This window comes from Eulemur rufifrons, chromosome 20, assembly GCF_041146395.1.
Source record: "Eulemur rufifrons isolate Redbay chromosome 20, OSU_ERuf_1, whole genome shotgun sequence".
Taxonomy (NCBI): Eukaryota; Metazoa; Chordata; class Mammalia; order Primates; family Lemuridae; genus Eulemur; species Eulemur rufifrons.
The window spans coordinates 31982310-32000877 of record NC_091002.1 but is presented as its reverse complement, the minus strand read 5'-3'; the positions used below and the strand labels follow the sequence as shown (position 1 = coordinate 32000877).

Genomic DNA, 18568 nt, shown 5'->3' with positions numbered 1-18568 from the left:
CCATGAAACTTAGGAATCCTGGGGTCCAACAGCAGGAGATGAGTGGAGGGCAAGGAGGGAAACCTTCTGTATTTACAGCCACTCCCCATTGCTCACATCACTGCCTGAGCTCTGTCTCCCCTCCCCTGCCCTGCCGTGGAAAAACTGTCTTCCATAAAAACATTCCCTCGTGCCAAAAAGGTTGGGGACCACTGTGGTTGGCAAAGGACAATGGCAAGGTCTGGAAGGGAGGGAGAGATACTAGAAATAAAACAAAAACCCACTGATTTTCCAACTGAAAAAATCCAAAGACCTTAAAAGGGCTCAATTTCAGGAGCAGATACAACTTTTAAAGGTTTTTGTCAGAATTAATGTCAACCCCACATTAAACTTTGTTATAAATTTAATTTAAGGGTGTTATTTTTCTTTAATTATTGCATTGTAGCCTAAGTTTAAGAAATCATGAAAAGTCAAATTCCTTAGACACAACACGGTAAACATTTTAAGGTGCTAATTATATTACTTTTGAACACATTTTTGTAATTGCTCAATATAGCAACCTTTGATCAGAAAAATCCTTTTGTCTAAACTGAAACTTGGCTGTCCCTTGAAAATCTTGCTTCTCTTTTGCTATTCTCTCCAGTGATTGCTGTTTATTTTCTCATATTCCAAGTGCTCCAGGGTTAAAAGCTGGGGTTTGAGACCTTTTAGCTCCCAAAGCTACTTCTGAAATACTACCTCTCAAACTTTTTTTTTTTTTTAAATCCCAGTTCCAGTGAGGCAGCCAAATCAGTTTTTACTCCTTCCTCACTTCTGCCATCTATTGAGCTCCCCCTTGGTCAGCAAAGATTTGGCAAGTGGCTCATGGTCATCTTCACCCAAAGCTTTGTTACCAATCTTGGTAAGGATAACATCTAATTCATCCAATATTCTGGCCTCTCAGTATGCACCTTAGTTACCCATACACTTGGAGTCTGTTTTCTTGGTTGCTCAGGAAGCCTGAATTCTTCCCTGAGACTCAGGCATTCCAGGTAATGGGGTTCATGCCATGGGACCTAGTTCTAGAGGTTGTCCTCTGGTCCTTCTCTTCTGATTCCCTTCCAAAGTGGTGAGAAGCTTGAGTCAGCCAAGAGAACATGCCCACTGAAGCCTTCACATTCCCCTTCCAGTCACTCCCCAAGTACCTAGGCTGCCAGATTTCCCCACCCCAATGGTCCCAATCCCCTGGGGATGACTCTTTGCAAGAGATGTGGACAGAACTGGGATAGTTGGGCTTCGGTGTCCATGCATATGAATGTGAAGCCCTTTATGGTATAAGATGGAGTCACAGGTGGAAATTAAAGGGGGAGCAAACATACTCCACATTCCTGGCTAATAAGAATGCCTGATACATCTTATCAATAACAGCTTTAGCCCTGCCTCCTAGATAGGATTTATTAAGATATGCAATCATAGGATTGTTTCTGCTTCCTGACCGCACCCAATCCATAGCAAAACCCTGCTGTCTTGAACCATCCCCCAAATCACTTAATATAAGCCCAAATCCTGTAAGTCCTCTCTAACACACTTTTACTGAGGCATCCCAGCTGCCCTTAACATGTGTTCTTCATTGTATGAGCAAATAAATCTGATGTTGACTATAGGTGTATTCCTAGGGATCTTTGACTGATAGGCATCAATGTGCCCAAGGCTAGCATCACAGAATGGAATATTACATAATAATTAGTATTAGTAATTAATATCATCATCATCAATCATCATGATCATGGTAAAGAAAACAAACAAGTCAGAGATAGATGCAACAATATTGTTGAATCTTCTATTCACTGTGGAGTGAAAAAAGCGAGACACAAAATAATGCATGCTAAAGTGTGAATCAATTTACAGCAAGTTAAAAAAACAGCGAAGCTGCATTGTTTTGGGCTGCACATGAATTTGTGCTTTGTGCTCTGTGCTCTTAAGAAGTGCAAAGTAAAGTTCACTGTAATAGGACAGTGGCTACCTCTGGGGGTTAGGGATCATTCTGATGGGAATGGGTACATGGGAGTGTTTTTGGGGTGCCAATAAGTTTCTATTTCTTGATTTAGGTGGTAGTTATGGGGGTGTATACTTTATATCCATTAAACTGTACAAATAAGTTGTATATATTCTTTATGTATGTTATATTTCATAATAATTAAATACAAGAAAACAAGAATAAGAGCGCTAAACAGGATGAGACAAATAAATTGATATTTTCTGTCATAAGACAGTTTCCTTACAATTTGGTTATCATGAATTAATTCACCTGATGCCAATTACCATGGATAAACTGCTAAATTTTAGCCTCTGGAATTGCAAAGATGATCAATAGTCTTTGCACTTAATTATGACAGTTGGGACTTTCTACCTTAGGAGGCTTTACCCTAAAGAGGTCAGGTCTCCCCAGCTGCCTCTCTTAGCAACATTCATTCACTCTACCTTGAAGGATATTTCAGTTGTCATGGTGAATCCATGGGTGATAACAGGTTCCTCTTCTGCAGTCCGTCCTTTCCAGCAGTCTAGCTCCACACAGCGACAACCAGACAGGAGCACTTGGCGATACATCTCAACGGAGGAGTTTCCAGCCAGCTGGCCAGCTGCAAAACACCAACAAAACCAACCCCCAAATCCCATGAAGCAAGGAAGACAGTGGTGTTTTCTTAGAAAGGCTCTTCAACAATGGGAAAACAAAGGCTCTAAGAGCTAGAGCAGTCATTCTCAAGCTTTTCTTCTGCCTCAACATACCAGAAGGTAATGGAATAATCCAAATATAATCATGGCTCCCTAGCAGTGGTTTGGGAGAAGACAGGGCATTGTAACAGTAACAATGATGCATGTTTATTATCTGCTTAGCACATGCTAATTACAGGTCTTTGAACTTTACATGTATTAAACATTTAATCTTCACAAAAATCTCTCTGACATAACTATTTTTTTTTTAAATAACCATTTCAGATAATGAAAATGGCACAAAGCAGTTCAGTTGCCCAAGTTTCCAAAGCTAAGAAGATCATCCAGGATTTTAACATCGAAACTCAGTCTTTTAATTCTGACTGTGTTCTTATGGGAGAATATTGTTGAAAGACTGTCCTATTATATAAGTTAGCCCCTCTATCATGTTTGCTCAAGGCACAAATGCTTAAAAAAGCTAAACACTCTCCTTTCAAAAGTGCTCTTTATGTAAAAAAATAAATTTAACAAGAGAAGTACAAAACTTATTCTTTAATAATTATAAAACATTGTTAGAAGAAATTAAAGGAGACTTAAATAAATGGAAAGACATACCATGTTCATGGAGCAGAAGACTTGATATTGTTAAGATGATACTATTCTTCAAATAGTATCTTCTTGATCTACAAATTTAATTCTTTTCAAATTCCCACCTTTTTTTTTTCCAGCAATTGACAAGCTGACTCAAACTTTATATCAAAATGTAAGTTAACCTAAATAGCCAAAACTGTCTTAAAAAATAAGCACAGATTTTGAAAAATCACACTTCCCAATTTCAAAACTTACAAGAAAGCTATAGTAATCAAGACAATATGGTATTGGCATAAGGACAGACATATAGATGAATGAAATAGAATTGAGATTCCAAAAGTAAACCCTCAATTTATGTTCAACTGACTTTTAAGAATTGCTGAGACAATTCAGTGCAGAAAGAATAGTCTTTTCAATAAATGATGCTAGGACAAATGGATAGCCACATGTAAAAAATGAAATTGAATCCCTACCTCACACCATATACAAATAATTAACTCAAAATGGATCAAGCTCCTAAATATAAGAGTTAAAACTACAAAATACTTTTAGGAGAAAACATACAGGTAAATCTTTGTGACTTGGATTAGGCAATGGTTTTATAGCTATGGCACCAAAAGCACAGGCAACAAAAGAGAAAACACCTAAACTTCACGAAAATTTAGAAACCTTTATGAACAGAACTAAAATACCCTAGTGGAGTGATGAGAATTGTAATCATCAAGGCAGCTGAGAAGTCTGAGGGCAATAATACACAGGGCATGGAAACCAAATTACTTCTATTATACTCAAGAAGTCAATGGAAGTCACTTATTTCTTGATAAATTATTTTTAAAAGATTAAAAATAACTTTTGAGACAAGCCCATTATTAACATACAAATTGAAGTCTTTGGAAAGTTAAAGAAAATTAAAGATTTCCTTTGATTTATTCTCTATAAGCCTTCATCATGTTTTTTATGGCCAGTTAAAAGATGGCATGTTGATGAAAACTGTCAAAATGACTTTGAAATGAACAAGATCTGCCCTTTGGAGACACTCAAGACAAAGAAAATAGGATTAAGCCTACTGGCTTAATTTTATTTTTATATGCATGTCATAACACCCAACATCAGCATAACAAAAGTATGACATCCTTAAGTTCTACAAAGCCCTAGTAAAATGCACTGGAAGGTTGATTAAGTAGGTTTGCACAATCACTTTTCTCTACTGGAAAAATAGGTTGTTTTTCTAAACATATAGATGTATTTGCAAAAGCAGAAATGCTAACAAAACAATCTAGAAAGTTCCTGATGCTGGATAATAAATTACCATTTATAACTGCCTCAAAGTTCATTGTAATGACTAAGATTTACAAAGGTCTTTGCTCCATAAAGGACAAGGAAACAGTAGATAAACTTATATGTGTTATTCCCAAACTTAAGGGAGGGTTACTTTAGCTAAAGTAAAGAAATCAAAGAATAATCATGTTAATTAATTAAAAATGCTTGTTCCTACAGACAACTGCACTGGTATTAAAGAATAGAGCAGATTTTTTTTTTTTGTATGTGTACTGTTTAGGGAATTATTTAAATCCATTACTAACTATATCAACAAAATTACATATTGTGCAATTTCTGAGTCTATTTCCTTAATACTTTGTTGAGTATTATTAGCTTTGGTAGGTATATTGCCATGGGTTTAATAAGGTTTAATGGTGTAGCAAAGTAGATAAACACCTAACTGATACTAGAGTGTTCTGTCATAGAAGATTCAGAGTTTCAAGAAACATTTCTTTGGTGGTGTTTTTTTTTTTTTTTTTGCAAATTTATCATCCAAAGAACAATTAGAAGGAATTTGATGTGCTTTTTGAATGTTGATCAGTTAATTTTTTGAAATGCATAATAAGGTATGGGGTTGGGTTTGTGAGATGCAAAGGAATCTGGAAAAAACTAAAGAATGGAAGACAGAGAGAGAGAGAGAGTGAGAGAAAGAATGAGAAAGAGCAAGAGAGAGAGTGTGTGTGTTTGTTATGCAGTATCTAAGACAAAAAGAATCTCTCTAAGGTAAATTCACTGTTCATTCTTAAAATGAATAATTTTTATTAGAAATGAAAGTCTCCCAAAGAAAGCATATTTTGAAAAAAACCCTACATTTATCTATAATTGATAATTGTTTTATTTTTTGGAATACATACTAGTTTCCCTGCATGTTTTACTTCATTTATGGAGATATTTTTCAAACACATGTATTAATATTCTCTGTTCCTCTCTCCTTTTCTGCCTAAAGCCTTAAAGCTGATTGATTTTTCTTCCCTAAAATTTTAAACTCATCATTACATCCCATCCACCCATTATATTTCCATTTGATTAGATCCAATAAATATAGCTTGTGGGGTTAGGGGATCACTGGAGGTCATAACTGCTGATATGTCATGAGTCATTCAACCCTTGGTATTTCTGAAACTAGTAATTGACATCATCTCTGCCTGGCTGTGAACACCCTCTGGATTACATTCCAAGCCCATGATTGAACTTGGGAGCTGAAGCTCCTTCTCAGATTAATTCATAATACTGCCTCAAGTCATAGTTCTGGAACTTCTCACTTGACAGCATTCATTTCGGGTGGCTGATTACATTCACTTGAGCTTTGTCTCAGACTACCCAAGGCATCCAAAGACAGACGAGACCAGAACATCGGAAAATAGTAATCCTTCTATTAACATACGCTTTTGAAGCATTTCTCATCATGCAAAGGCTGAGGATTAATTGCCTATTTTTGTATTTATCATTATTTATTGTCTTCCCTTCAAACTCCAGGGAAAGAAGTTTCCAGAATGTGATGCATTTGTTAACTCAGAGGCCTTCTTTAATAAACCCTGTCTCCTTCAATAAATGGAGACAGGGACTATTTTTCCTTGCTGTCAAGGCTGTGACAACCATTCAGGGCTTATAATCTCATAGCCGTAGCTGAGGAAACCGCCCAATATGCAGAGAAGGTAACGTTCGTCACAACATGGGACATATTTCTTACCCTTCCTGTCTAGGAAGGGGGAAGACTATAAATCTCACCTCATTCACATACTTCTGGTCATCCTGTCTTTTTCTTCTTGCTCTTTTTCTTTGCCAGGAGAATATTTTCTTTAGGTTCTGATATGCTTCCGGGTCTCCTCCCCAGCCCTGGGGTAAATCTTGATTCTTTTCAGCAAATCATGGTAGTTTCATGGTGCATACTAGTGAATAATGTGGGCATTTCTGTGTGGTATAACTCCAGGCTATATATAACAGGCATAAAGGGAAGAAGCCTACACGTTGTGGCTGGGGTCCGAGGGGGTGTTAGGGAAGCCCTAGGAACATTTTCTTCACTCTTAGAAAGTCTTAAAAAAGGATCACGAGACAAGGACTTTCCTCATGCCATATGTGGATCTTGATTCCTATGGAGGTGATACTTAGGGTGCACCCGAGTTTGGTTTCAAGTCATCTTGAAACGATAAGGGGACCAAAAAGATAGAAAGCATCTGGGTCTCCAATGACATCAATGAATTTCCAATTTAACCAACCCTCAACCACTTTGCCTCTAAACACCTTGCTGTGTGAAGTAATAAATTCCTTAATCTTCAAGCCACTCAGTAATAGTATGATATTACCTTCAACAACAAGAACCCTGGATATTTTAATATATCTACATTTTACAAATGAAGAAACCAAGGCTCTGAAGAGTTAAGCATGTAACTTACTTAAAGGCCAGTTTAAACTGGGCCTATTTATTTCCTAAATTCATCTTCTTTCCATTCTCCCACCCAACTCTCTTAGGTCTGTGTGTCCTTTAAACCAAAAATAAATGATAAAAGGTGGCATATGCTAAGGGCTAAGTGAGCGGGAGAGATGTGTGAGATGGGAGTGACACTCAGAAAGTCTTGGTTCATAGTGGATGACTGGCAAGGGTACAAGTAGGCCTTGGATCATTTTTAGAACTTTTCTGCAGCCAAGAATATATACATGAGGAGAGGAGTTGAAAAATTATTGGATATGTTCAGTAAGATAATCTAAATCATCAGATTATCGGGCAATTAAACTCTCAAATCTAATTTTTTTTAATTCAGTAAAGCTGAATAAGGATGTTAATTATCCTGAGATATACTGCTTTGCCTTGTCTGTGGATATGGAGCCATTATCTCCCAATGGTTTGGAGTACAGGAAGGTTTATGAAGAACTGCAAAAGTATAGATGGAATAGATCGCATGCTTTTCTGTCTTGGCAGGATTTTTTTCCTGAGTCATAAGGATGGATTCCCTCAAGGAAAAACAATAATTTAAACAATAATCACAACTGGGTATACTGCCAACACCAAAATCCTAGAAAATGACCACTGTAATTAAAAACAACTCATTCCGTGCATGTATTTCTTTCAATGATCCAATTTATTTTTCCTTCCGGGCATCTTGATAGTCAACAAAGGGGCAAGAATGAGTAGAGAAATAGACATAATAATAATGCATTGCTAAATTAATTTGTTTTCATACTGTATATTTAATTTTTACAGTCTCTTTGAGTGTTCAAAAGAAAACATTCCAAATATTGAAAGTTTTCAGGAATACTAATTCTTAAAATGTTCCAAGGAAATAAGCGGGCAGGTGACAAAAGAGAATGAAGAGTTGGTCATTACCTTAATGATTGAGAATCTCTAATCTGTTTTTCCCGTATTCAACACACACCACAATAGGTGTTAATTTTTGTTTTTACCCAGAATTTCTTAAACTCATTTAATAAGAAACCTTCCCTTTTTTTTGCAATAAACACACCTTATATGAGATAATGTTTCTACTGTTCTGGAAATGGCATAAAAATATAAAATCTACTTATTTTAGGTATAATTTTAAAATTTAATTGGATTCTATTGGGTTAGGTATTGGCTATATTTTTATTTTATAACATTTTTGTTTTCATACAGGGTCTTAGTCTGTTGCCCAGGCTGGAGTGTAGTGGTGTCATTAAAGCTCACTGCAACCTCAAACTCTGGGACTCCAGTGATTCTCCTGCCTCAGCCTCCCGAGAAGCTGAAACTACAGGTATGCACCACCATGCCTGGCTAATTTTTCTGTTTTTTGTAGAGATGGGGTCTCACTATGTTGCTCAGGCTGGTCCTCAAGCGATCCTCCCACCTTGGCCTCCCGAAGTGGTAGGATTACAGGCATGAGCCACCACATCCAGCCTATTTTATAACATTCTTAATTGATTTGGGGGAATTTGAATGTTTATAACATAGATGTTTGAGTTATCCAAAGGCCTCTGAGAAATAGGAGTTCTACATCAGTTTTTTCTATATAATTAAAACAATGATACTACAATTAACATATAAAGTAAAACCAAATTTTGACCCATAAGTCAAAAGAGGATTTCAGACAATACCTCAAGAGCTTGTATTAATATTTTTTTGGAGGTTTTCTTTTGTGTCAATTATATGGAATTCTCCTTAATTCCCCTGCAAGAAAATAAAACTTTGGTACTGGGACAAGGTAATATTGTGAGAATGTGGATTTATCTAATGCAAATCTTGGTATAATTATACATAGCTTAGAAAAGAGAGCAAGATAAAAAATAACAACAACAAAATCCTTTAGATCAGGATGGGATTTAACATAGCACAGCTTTAAAAGCTGAATATTTAAAAATGTGTAGATTCTAATAGTCCTAGAAATTAAATAACTGGAGAGAGAATTGATCAGAAATCATGTATATGAATCATACGGTTTTGATATGAAACTATTGTACAGAAATCTGGACAGAGCTATTTGAGTTCTTTCTTCATCACAAAATAATGTGAATCCTTTTCTTTCCTAATGGCTAAAAGCTCCACCTTCTAACAACTATCACTTGTTAATATGCTAACACCCTCAAATTTAAACCAAACTGACACAATGGAGCCAAATTCTCTACCACATTTGTGCTTAGCAAGTTATACAGAGGGTGTGCATATGAGTGACTCTAGAAGAAATTGATCTGACTGAAAATCCCTAGTGAAATGCAATTAAAAGAAACCTGCAGATAAAAACTTGAACTATATTCTGTAGTTTTATTATGTGTATTACTAATACCATTGAGCAATTATTAAAGCCATTTTTTGTTGCCAGTACAGCAAATGAGTAGGTATGTATAATTTTTTTTTTTTTTTTTTTTTTTTTTTTTTGAGACAGAGTCTCACTCTGTTGCCCAGGCTAGAGTGAGTGCCGTGGCGTCAGCCTAGCTCACAGCAACCTCAAACTCCTGAGCTCAAGCGATCCTCCTGTCTCAGCCTCCCGAGTAGCTGGGACTACAGGCAGGCGCCACCATGCCCGGCTAATTTTTTCTATATATATTTTTAGCTGTCCATATAATTTCTTTCTATTTTTTTTTTTAGTAGAGGTGGGGTCTCGCTCTTGCTCAGGCTGGTCTCGAACTCCTGAGCTCAAACGATCCGCCCACCTCGGCCTCCCAGAGTGCTAGGATTACAGGCGTGAGCCACCGCGCCCGGCCGGTATGTATAATTTTTTAAGTATCAAAATTGTAAAGGAAGCATGGCTGTAGAATCAAGAATTTAGATGGTAGATAGGAATGTAAATATGTGAATTCATGTCTTAAAAAGAGAAAAAAAAAAATCTTTTCTTGCTTTGTTCACTGAAGTGGTCCAGAAACAATGTTCCAAAGCACAGGGTCCAAACTGCTGATACAGGGCTCATTGAGGAAAAGTCTGATTTTGTGTCTGGAGCAGAAAGGGCCAAGGTGAGCCTGGAAGATCTTTATGTCCCAGAAACCAAGGACATTTTTGAAAATCAATGGGTCATGTCAAGAGGACATAGATGAAAGCCTAAAAAGGGCTCCCACTCACAATAGTTGAGACAATTTGAGCATCAAAAGGAGAACAGTGGCTGTGACTGAATGAACATACATAAAATCTGAAAACGTTAAGTCCATAATTTTACATAAAGAGAAAAAGTAATATATTCTGAAAGAAGGTGAAAAGAGTGGAATGGATATCCAAGCAGTCTTGTCACTGAATTATTTTAATATTGCTGACTCATTTATTATATGACAAATAATATGAAAGTAATGAACATAAATACATCAGCTGAAAGGCATTTTGGACTGAAAAAATTATTGGTAAAATTACTCTGTATTGTGACTTCCAAGAAGAAAAAAATCACATGTAGTATACAAAATTCAACTGGACATACATTTAAATATTTCTAAAAGTCTTCTGGTCCTAAGTATATGATAAATCCAAGATTCTATAATGTTCTCAGGTTTTTAAAGTTATACTTCTTTGGATCTTATCAAGTTAAAGATTTAAACTCAACTTGACCTACCATACACCTCCTTGAATTGGAATGAGAAAAAAGGTTGCAGCTTTAATTTTAACATCTACACAAAATTTAACATTCTCTTCAGTTTATGAATGTAGGTCAAAAGTCACAGTAGTACTAGCAAGATCTATGACTTTGACACCAATGGAAAATACAGATATTTTCATATATTCCAATTTTTTCAAACATCACAACATATTGCTTATATTCATTTTTAATTGTGCTAAGAGATATATATTATAATATTTGATAACAATATGTCAATGGAATTTATTTCCTCTTTAGTCCTAGGTACTTTATTTTATGCATTTAACATTCTGAGAAGGGTCCATAGGCCTCATTGGACTGACAAAAGGGTCAATGGTACCAAATAAGATTAAAAACCATTAAGGAGGAAAAAGAATCCTTTATAAAGTCTTATGAACTTGGTTGGGAGCTGCAAAATTTTTGTCATAGGCCTAAGGAACTGAATCCAAGAAAGTGGGCTAAGTGGACACTCTCCTTCTGAACTCATAGAACCTGTACAGTGGTTTTAAAACAGGACAGAAAATTCTTTGACACTCTTCCATCAAGAGCTGTGGTTCATGTCCCCTTTCTATGAATCTGGGTAAACTTGTGACTGCTTTGATAAAGAAAGAAAGAAGTGTCACTACAGAGCTTCAGAAGTTAAGAACAAAAAAGCAATTAAGCTTCCTTCTTTCTCTCTGGGACACTTGTTCTTGTAGCCCTGAGCTGCCATGTAAGAAGTTCACCTACCTTGGGGCTGCCATACTATGAGGAAGTCCAAGCTATATGATAAGGCCTCTTGCAGGCAATTAGGTCAATAGCATTAACTGAGCACAGCTGTAGGGTCATCCCAACCTAGGTGACAGACATGTTGGAGAACTCTCCAGATGATTCCAGCACCCAAGCTGTTTGGGTTACCATCTCCCCACATTCAGTTCCCAGCTGAGGAGTAAGACATCATGGAACTCAGGCCATTCCTTCTAGTCATTGTCTGAATTCTTGACCCACAGACTATGGATAAATATAAAATGGTGGCTGTTTTATGCCATCGAGTTTTGGAGTGATTTATTATGCAGCAGTAGATGACTAGAATAGGGTTTAGGATGAACCAGACAAGAACATAGTTTTGAGGCACAAATCTTTCTCAGTACATAATATAAGTTGAAACAAAACAGGCCACAAATGTCCTGAGAGTCTTGCAATTTTCATAAAGAACAACGTAAGTTGTAATTCAACTGATGATAGAACTTGGAATATTATGATTCTGACAAGTTGGTTTCAGAAACTATGGAATCCTCTTGAGATAGCCCATCCTGGCTGTCTGCAGGCTACATTGTGATTTCTGTCCCTAACTCATTTCTATTCTAAGCTCTTTTTCACCTAGTGTGAGAAACCAGGCCAATGCTGTACTTGATGCCAACACAACATGCATCTGAGCCATGAAGGAATTCCCTAAGGAATTCTAAAGAAATAACTGCTTAGTTGTCAGATGACAGAATCCTGTGAAATTTTATTGAACACCTCCATGGCTATCCAGTGCCTGGATCTCCCTAGTCTTTACGTGCACATCATTGAGGGTCTACCCTGCAACAGAAACCATACACCCCAGGACAATGAGTCACAAGTACATCAAAACCACCCACAAGCCATGCAGAGTGTCTACAGCATGTAAATACCAAACAAGACCCCAGACTAGGGTTGTGCTGTGGGTATTAAGCCTGGCTACTTTATTTACGTTTGGATGACGAACTGTGTGAAGCAAGAGAGTGATATGGTTTCTAAAAAGCTCTTTTTTTATGTGAACTAACAGCAGATTTCCTACAAAGACTTATTAAGGTTTGGGGTAAGGGATCTGCCATACAGAAATTATTCTGGAAGAAATGTATTTTGATTATACAAACATTTTCAGCTTCTTAAAATACATATTTATTAAAATTTTAATTCTAAACTACAGTTTATATATGTGTAAGTATGTAACATATATGCATGTGTATATGTTTTAATATTTTTCTGTTTAATAATCTACCAAAATCATGGCAATGCTTAACTTAGAAAATTTTGTTTTTTCCTACTTCATTATAACACGTACAGTGAAGTATAAATTGTTGTTCACAGGTCAATTTGTTCTTGTCTAAAGTCCTATTCCACCTTGAGCAAAAAGCAATTTGCCTTCAGCAAAAGTTATTTAGGACTTCAGAGCCCTCCTGTAGTTGAACACAGCCCAGAGAACTAGGTAGGATTGTACATGGCTTGAACTTCACTGAAGAATCAGTTCAGTTACACAAAAATTTCACTGGTCTGAAGATATCATATATGTATACATTTTAGAAGATTTGAAAACTTAGATAGGATATAGAGAAACGATGACATTGTTTCACAAATTCACCTTAACTTGGGAACAACAGAAAGTAGAGATTGGTGCAATTTGGTGAGACTGGCTAACATAACAGAGAACTATAAACTTGTACCTGTGAGGTAGGTGTTGTGCGAGGAATTAATGAAATAGTGAGAAAGGGGCTGAGACATGTCTTCATTCAAATCCAGTTTCTCAGGTGAAACAACTCCATTTTCTTCTCCGCTCAGATAGCGCATAAATCCATCCACAGATATCTGTCCTAGAGGAAATGAAGAGTTAAGAAGAATGTGAATGTATTCTTTTTTAGGGGGTACTGATATCAAGTTGCTTTATTTTTTTTTTTTTTTTTTTGGGTGGGGGACAAAAAACTCTGGTAGTGTCCAAGGCAGAAGACAGTAGCCACAATTGCATTTTATTAATAGCATGGATAAACAAAAGTGTAGGATTATGCCATTTCATTACATTTATCTCCAAATGTCACAGATAATAGTTATTAATATATGATCCTCACTGACCTTTCAGAGAATTTAAATAGCCAAACACCAACTTCCTGTTTTCAAATATAAGACTGGACATCAACTTTATGGATGGACACCAAAATGCTGTCAGTGCTTTCTCTGGATGATAGATTTTGGGGCAAATTTCTAAATTTTCTGTTATAAATACACGTTACTTTTATAATCAGTGAAGTTATGCACAAGTGGTTTTATTATTTAAGATGAAGTGAAAGTGTTTTCAAATAATGATCTTTTTCTCTGAAACAGAAAATAAAAATGACCACAAATGAGTCATTCCTAGGAATAAAAAGCTGACTGCTCATAAAAAGGAAGTATTTAAATTTCACATTTAGAATGTTTTTACTTCAAATAGAAGAAATATGACTTACACTTTATAGTTTATGCAGATTCTATTTAGAAATTTTTCCTTTGTTGAAACCTTTCTGAGTTGACTAATGCTATTGAGATAATTCTTTTTTTCAATTTTATTGAGATATAATTGACAAAAATTATTTATATTTAAGGTGTACAATTTGATGCTTTGGTACATGTATTGAGACAATTCTTTATTATAGTAAGCTTTATAGATACATAGAATCATCTTAACTATTTTGGTCCATCACCACAGTTTGTTTCTTCAACCTTAACAATCAAAGCCTTAAAACAGCACATTTGTGGGTAGTAAAAATGTTGCCAATAAATGTTGGTGGACAGCATTTCTTTTTTTCTTTTTGAAATTTTTTTGTTACTATAAAAGTGGTATATTCATTGAAAAAAGTTAGGAAATGAGATAAACAGAGGAAAAACAAAACCTTTTCTGAAGACTCTTATTTCAGAGGCAACCACCTTTAACAATTTTGGTATGTAAGCTTCCAGAAAAAAGTGTGTGTGTAATTCTTTTATGAAGCTGTAATCATATATACACACACATATATATAATTACATATATATAATTTAGTAACCTCCTTTGTTTGTATTAATTAAAAAATATATTAACATTTTCATGTGAGAATAAATTCCATGCATATAAATATTTAACTACAACATATAAAATATATACTTACATTGAATATATTAGAAAATATAACACTATAATATGAAGTAATATTCTATTACCATTGGTTGTTAAAGTTGTTTCTAATTTTTTCACTAGTATAAATGACATTGCATTGAATATTCTGATAGTTAAACCTTTGTACAAGTCCTTAATTATTTCTTTAGGATGAATTCCCAGAAATAGAATTGCTGATTCAAATAATATGAATATTTTTAAGGCTTTTAATACACATAACCAATTTCCTTGCTGTTAAAGTTCTAGCAGTTAACTTTCACCAATATAAAAGTACCTGCTTTTCTTCTTTTCACCCTTTCTACCAAACTTACAGGTAAAAATGTGCTATCTAACAATTCTAATTTTTATTGATTTGAGCATCACTTACTCTTGAATGGTATGAGGTGTGTCATCTAAATGGCAAAGCTAACACTGACTATTGACCACAGTAAAAATCTTTTCATATCCAATAAATTTCTCAAGGTGACTGATGACTACTTTTCCCAAATTCTGGAAACATTATAGCTAATTCACCTTTAATATTATTATCTAATATAAATAAATTAAAAGAAAGAAATTTGATATTGGCTCTTTTAAAGAGAGAATCTATTTCATAAAAGAAAAATCTTCCTAAACGAACTTTTAAATGGAAACAATACTTGTAATATGAACTGCTTGAAAATTAACTCTAACACATACTTTGATAATTTCAGTAACGATATAAGGAAAAAAAGTGCTAAGAAGTTCTCTTGCATTAGAAATGAGAAATATGACATAAAGATCTTTTTATTGGTATGTTTGTGTGAGACCAATTTTTAATAGATTCCATAGTTTATACCTCTAAATAACCATTACTTAACAAAGTGATCTTTCTGATCATGGTGCCATTGATAATAACACTTTGGTTACTGCCACGTAGAATTCTTTTTAAAATTCATCTACAGTTGAATGCATATATCCCTTTAAACTGATTTCATTTTTTGGAAACAAATTAGAGTCAACTGAGAGCCAAAGCTATTTCAATAGATGGTTTAAAAAATATTTTGGAGTATAAAACTCATTTAGAGGTAAAATCTTATTTTAAAAAAAGTCTAATTTCTTTGTAGTCTTTCTTATTTCTGTGACAGGGCCAGCTTGTAAAGTAGTTCCTCCCTCCCTCCTTTTTTCCTTTCCTTCTTCCCTCTCTCTTTACCTTCCATTCTTTTCACAAAGATTTATCAAACACCCACATGTGCTAAATATAAAGAAAAATAAAGCCTGCGTAAAACTCAGCATGTGCCTTCAAAGAGCTCATAATCTAATAGAAAAATAAGACCATTCACCTCTTAAAAACCAGGCATAAGCAACTCCAAACAGGGTGTTCTCCCTGGAATCTACTACGATGCTTTGTGAACAGTAGGTGCTAAATCATCACTTCTTTTGGATGACTGTTGTGATTCAAAACAGAAAATAATTGTTTTGAACCTGGAATATCACCAAAGGCAGAATAATCTTGTTTGATTCTTGCGTTCGGCTTAGGTCAAATAATATGAAATTGCTAAGATTTGATGTTTCTAACCTACACAAATGGCAATTTCATACAACTCAGTCTCCAACTACAGCTGTTCCTTAGAGGACAGGCAGTAAATGTTAAGTGTCTTCAGGGGCCAGGAAAGTAACATGACTGCTGGATGAACGTGCACACTGAATGTGCATACTCAGGGAGTCATGCGGTGTGGAAAACCGGCAAGTGTACGGTCCTTCTAAAGGCATGCATGTTACAGCAACAAAGTACTGTGTGAGCCAACACGATGGTGCTGAATTTGGTCCTGAGGCTGTCAGTCTGTAACTGTTATCTTGCAGGAATAAATGTTCTTTGGTCTGATCAGTAACTTTTAAAATCATAAAAAATATGCCAATAGGGCAGGGATGACAAATTAATTTTTACTTTAGGGAGCCCACTGTTGGTGCCTTCTGGGTGCTTGTGTTGAGGGAGATTCTGAACCACACTTGTGATTAAATTGGATGACTGTCATAAGTGCAGGACAGAAAGGTGAGGGTATAGACACCATATATTTGTCATCCTCAAATGACAAAGTTGAATATTATGACAAGATATTGTGACAAAGGTCAAGGTATAATTTGGAACATGCCAGTTTTATTAAATTCATTAATAAGGAAGCCAGGAAGATGGCAATGCCTGTTCAAAAAAAGGCAATGAGACACTGATATATACACATATGTGTATATGTATATATTTTTTTGGTCAGCAGAAAACAGACAAACCAAAAGCCATAACCTATACAGATATTGCTAAAATGAATATAAAGCTAGTTAATGTCCTACAGGTTCATTGAACCATAACCTTTTGGCTTATCTTCTCTGCCTTTATTATTTTATAGAAATCAAAGATTTTAACACAATTTTTAGCATAGATTAAAATCAGTAAAAAATAATAGATGAATCACTATTTATGAGGATTATTTATAATTATATTAAATAATTTAAAAAACCCCTAATGAAGGAATTTCCCTAACTTTGAATTAGAACAAATAATGAGTTTGAAGGGAAGTTCAGAGAGATTACCATAGTAGATTACAGGTGAGTAGACTGGAGGATCAACTTTTCAACCCCAAAGCTTTTCCTTGCTAACAAAAGGAGCAAATGCTCAAGATTTCTGATGCATCAAATGACTAGGCAGAGATAGGTCAAAGTCAAGAATAGCCAATGAAAAAGTAAACATGAAGAGTAGTGAGTTTGTAATCTAGGCATCAGCTAAGGGGTCAGAAGTTCATTTACAAAGATGGATATGTTTCAGCATAATGAATGAGCCTAAAAATAGTTCTGAGTAGTAAAATCTTAAGGACAGAGAACAGACTCTCAGAGGATTTTCCTTTCTCCATATAATCTGCAGCTGGAATACTGCTGTGACTGTTGACTTAAAACCATCGGTCCTTTTCTATCAAGCTTGAACTGTTTGTGAAAAATTGCTTACAATTTTTTTTTTCTGGTTCACTGAGGCACATAGAAGGATGAAAAAGCTTTAGAATTAGCATAGAAAACATACTGCTTTTCTAAACAAATTAGTAACAGCACAAGAAATCCCGTTCCACTCCCGCCAGTGGTAACTGGTCAGGGACGAATTCCTTGACCATAGGATGAGTCAGTTATGTGGACACTTAAGTCTCCTCTGGCTCTACACGTCTATGAATTCAAGTGGGTTAATGATTAGGGATCATTACTAGTTAAATGAAAACAAAATGTCCCCTATTAGAATGAGACTATGAAACATCAAACCACAATGAAAAGCAATGTTATAATTTTCTGAAATAAAATCAACAGGAAACGAAGTTGAGAAGGATAAGGCCAGCTGACAAAGGCTAAAAATAAATTCACTTACATATTTTCTTAATGAAAGGTGGGTATGCTTCCAATTGAGCACTCACGCATATAATGGCACCTAAAGAAAGGTCTTTATAAGAAAAAAATCACTGCTCCAACAGATGTCAGGAAGACAGTAATTCAAATTCTGCTGTGACTTAACGATACCTTCCAGGGATGCTTTAAAAATCATCCTTTAAAACTGTGCATTGTATCCAGTGACAACTCATGCTTACAAGTGCATGCACTTGAGTATTTACTGGGGCAGGGGCTGCTCTGAAGCCTTCACTAAACCCAGGGCCATGCATGGGCTTTGAAGACAATGAAGACCGAGGAGAATCTGTGTCCAGAAAAGAGAGCTCTGGAGAATGGAACAGAATAATGGTCTAGAAGAGCTTTGGTCCTCTCAGTTCCAACACTTTTATCTATTGGCTTCTAAAAACCTACTTTTAATAGAAATTTCTGGGTTGACCCTGTGGTTCCAGGCCTCTGGTCCAGGAAGAGCAAGATGTCTTGCATTCACCCTGGAGCTGGGGCATCCGTGCTGATGGTTATCAATGGACAAATTTTTATTGAGGGTCCATCTTTATGTGCCAAGGGTTGAAAATAACCAAGGGTGTGTCCATTAGAGACTTTCAAGAAATTTAAAATATGGCATGTAAAATTGTAAAATTCCTACTCGATTCATTTTGATGCTCAGTTCAGGTTTCTATTCATTGAG

General features: G+C 35.5%; 1 protein-coding gene across 2 annotated transcripts in view; it reads right to left on the bottom strand.

The window, feature by feature from the left end:
- The window catches only part of PLCB1 (phospholipase C beta 1), a 652483-nt gene that overhangs the window by 161383 nt on the left and 472532 nt on the right, over window positions 1–18568 (bottom strand). For both annotated transcript variants that reach the window (XM_069495451.1, XM_069495450.1), the window contains exons 10-11: window positions 13052–13198; window positions 2440–2597 (exon numbers count right to left, since the gene is read on the bottom strand). In XM_069495451.1, the coding sequence (XP_069351552.1) occupies window positions 2440–2597; window positions 13052–13198 (305 nt within the window). The remainder of the gene's footprint in view (window positions 1–2439; window positions 2598–13051; window positions 13199–18568) is intronic.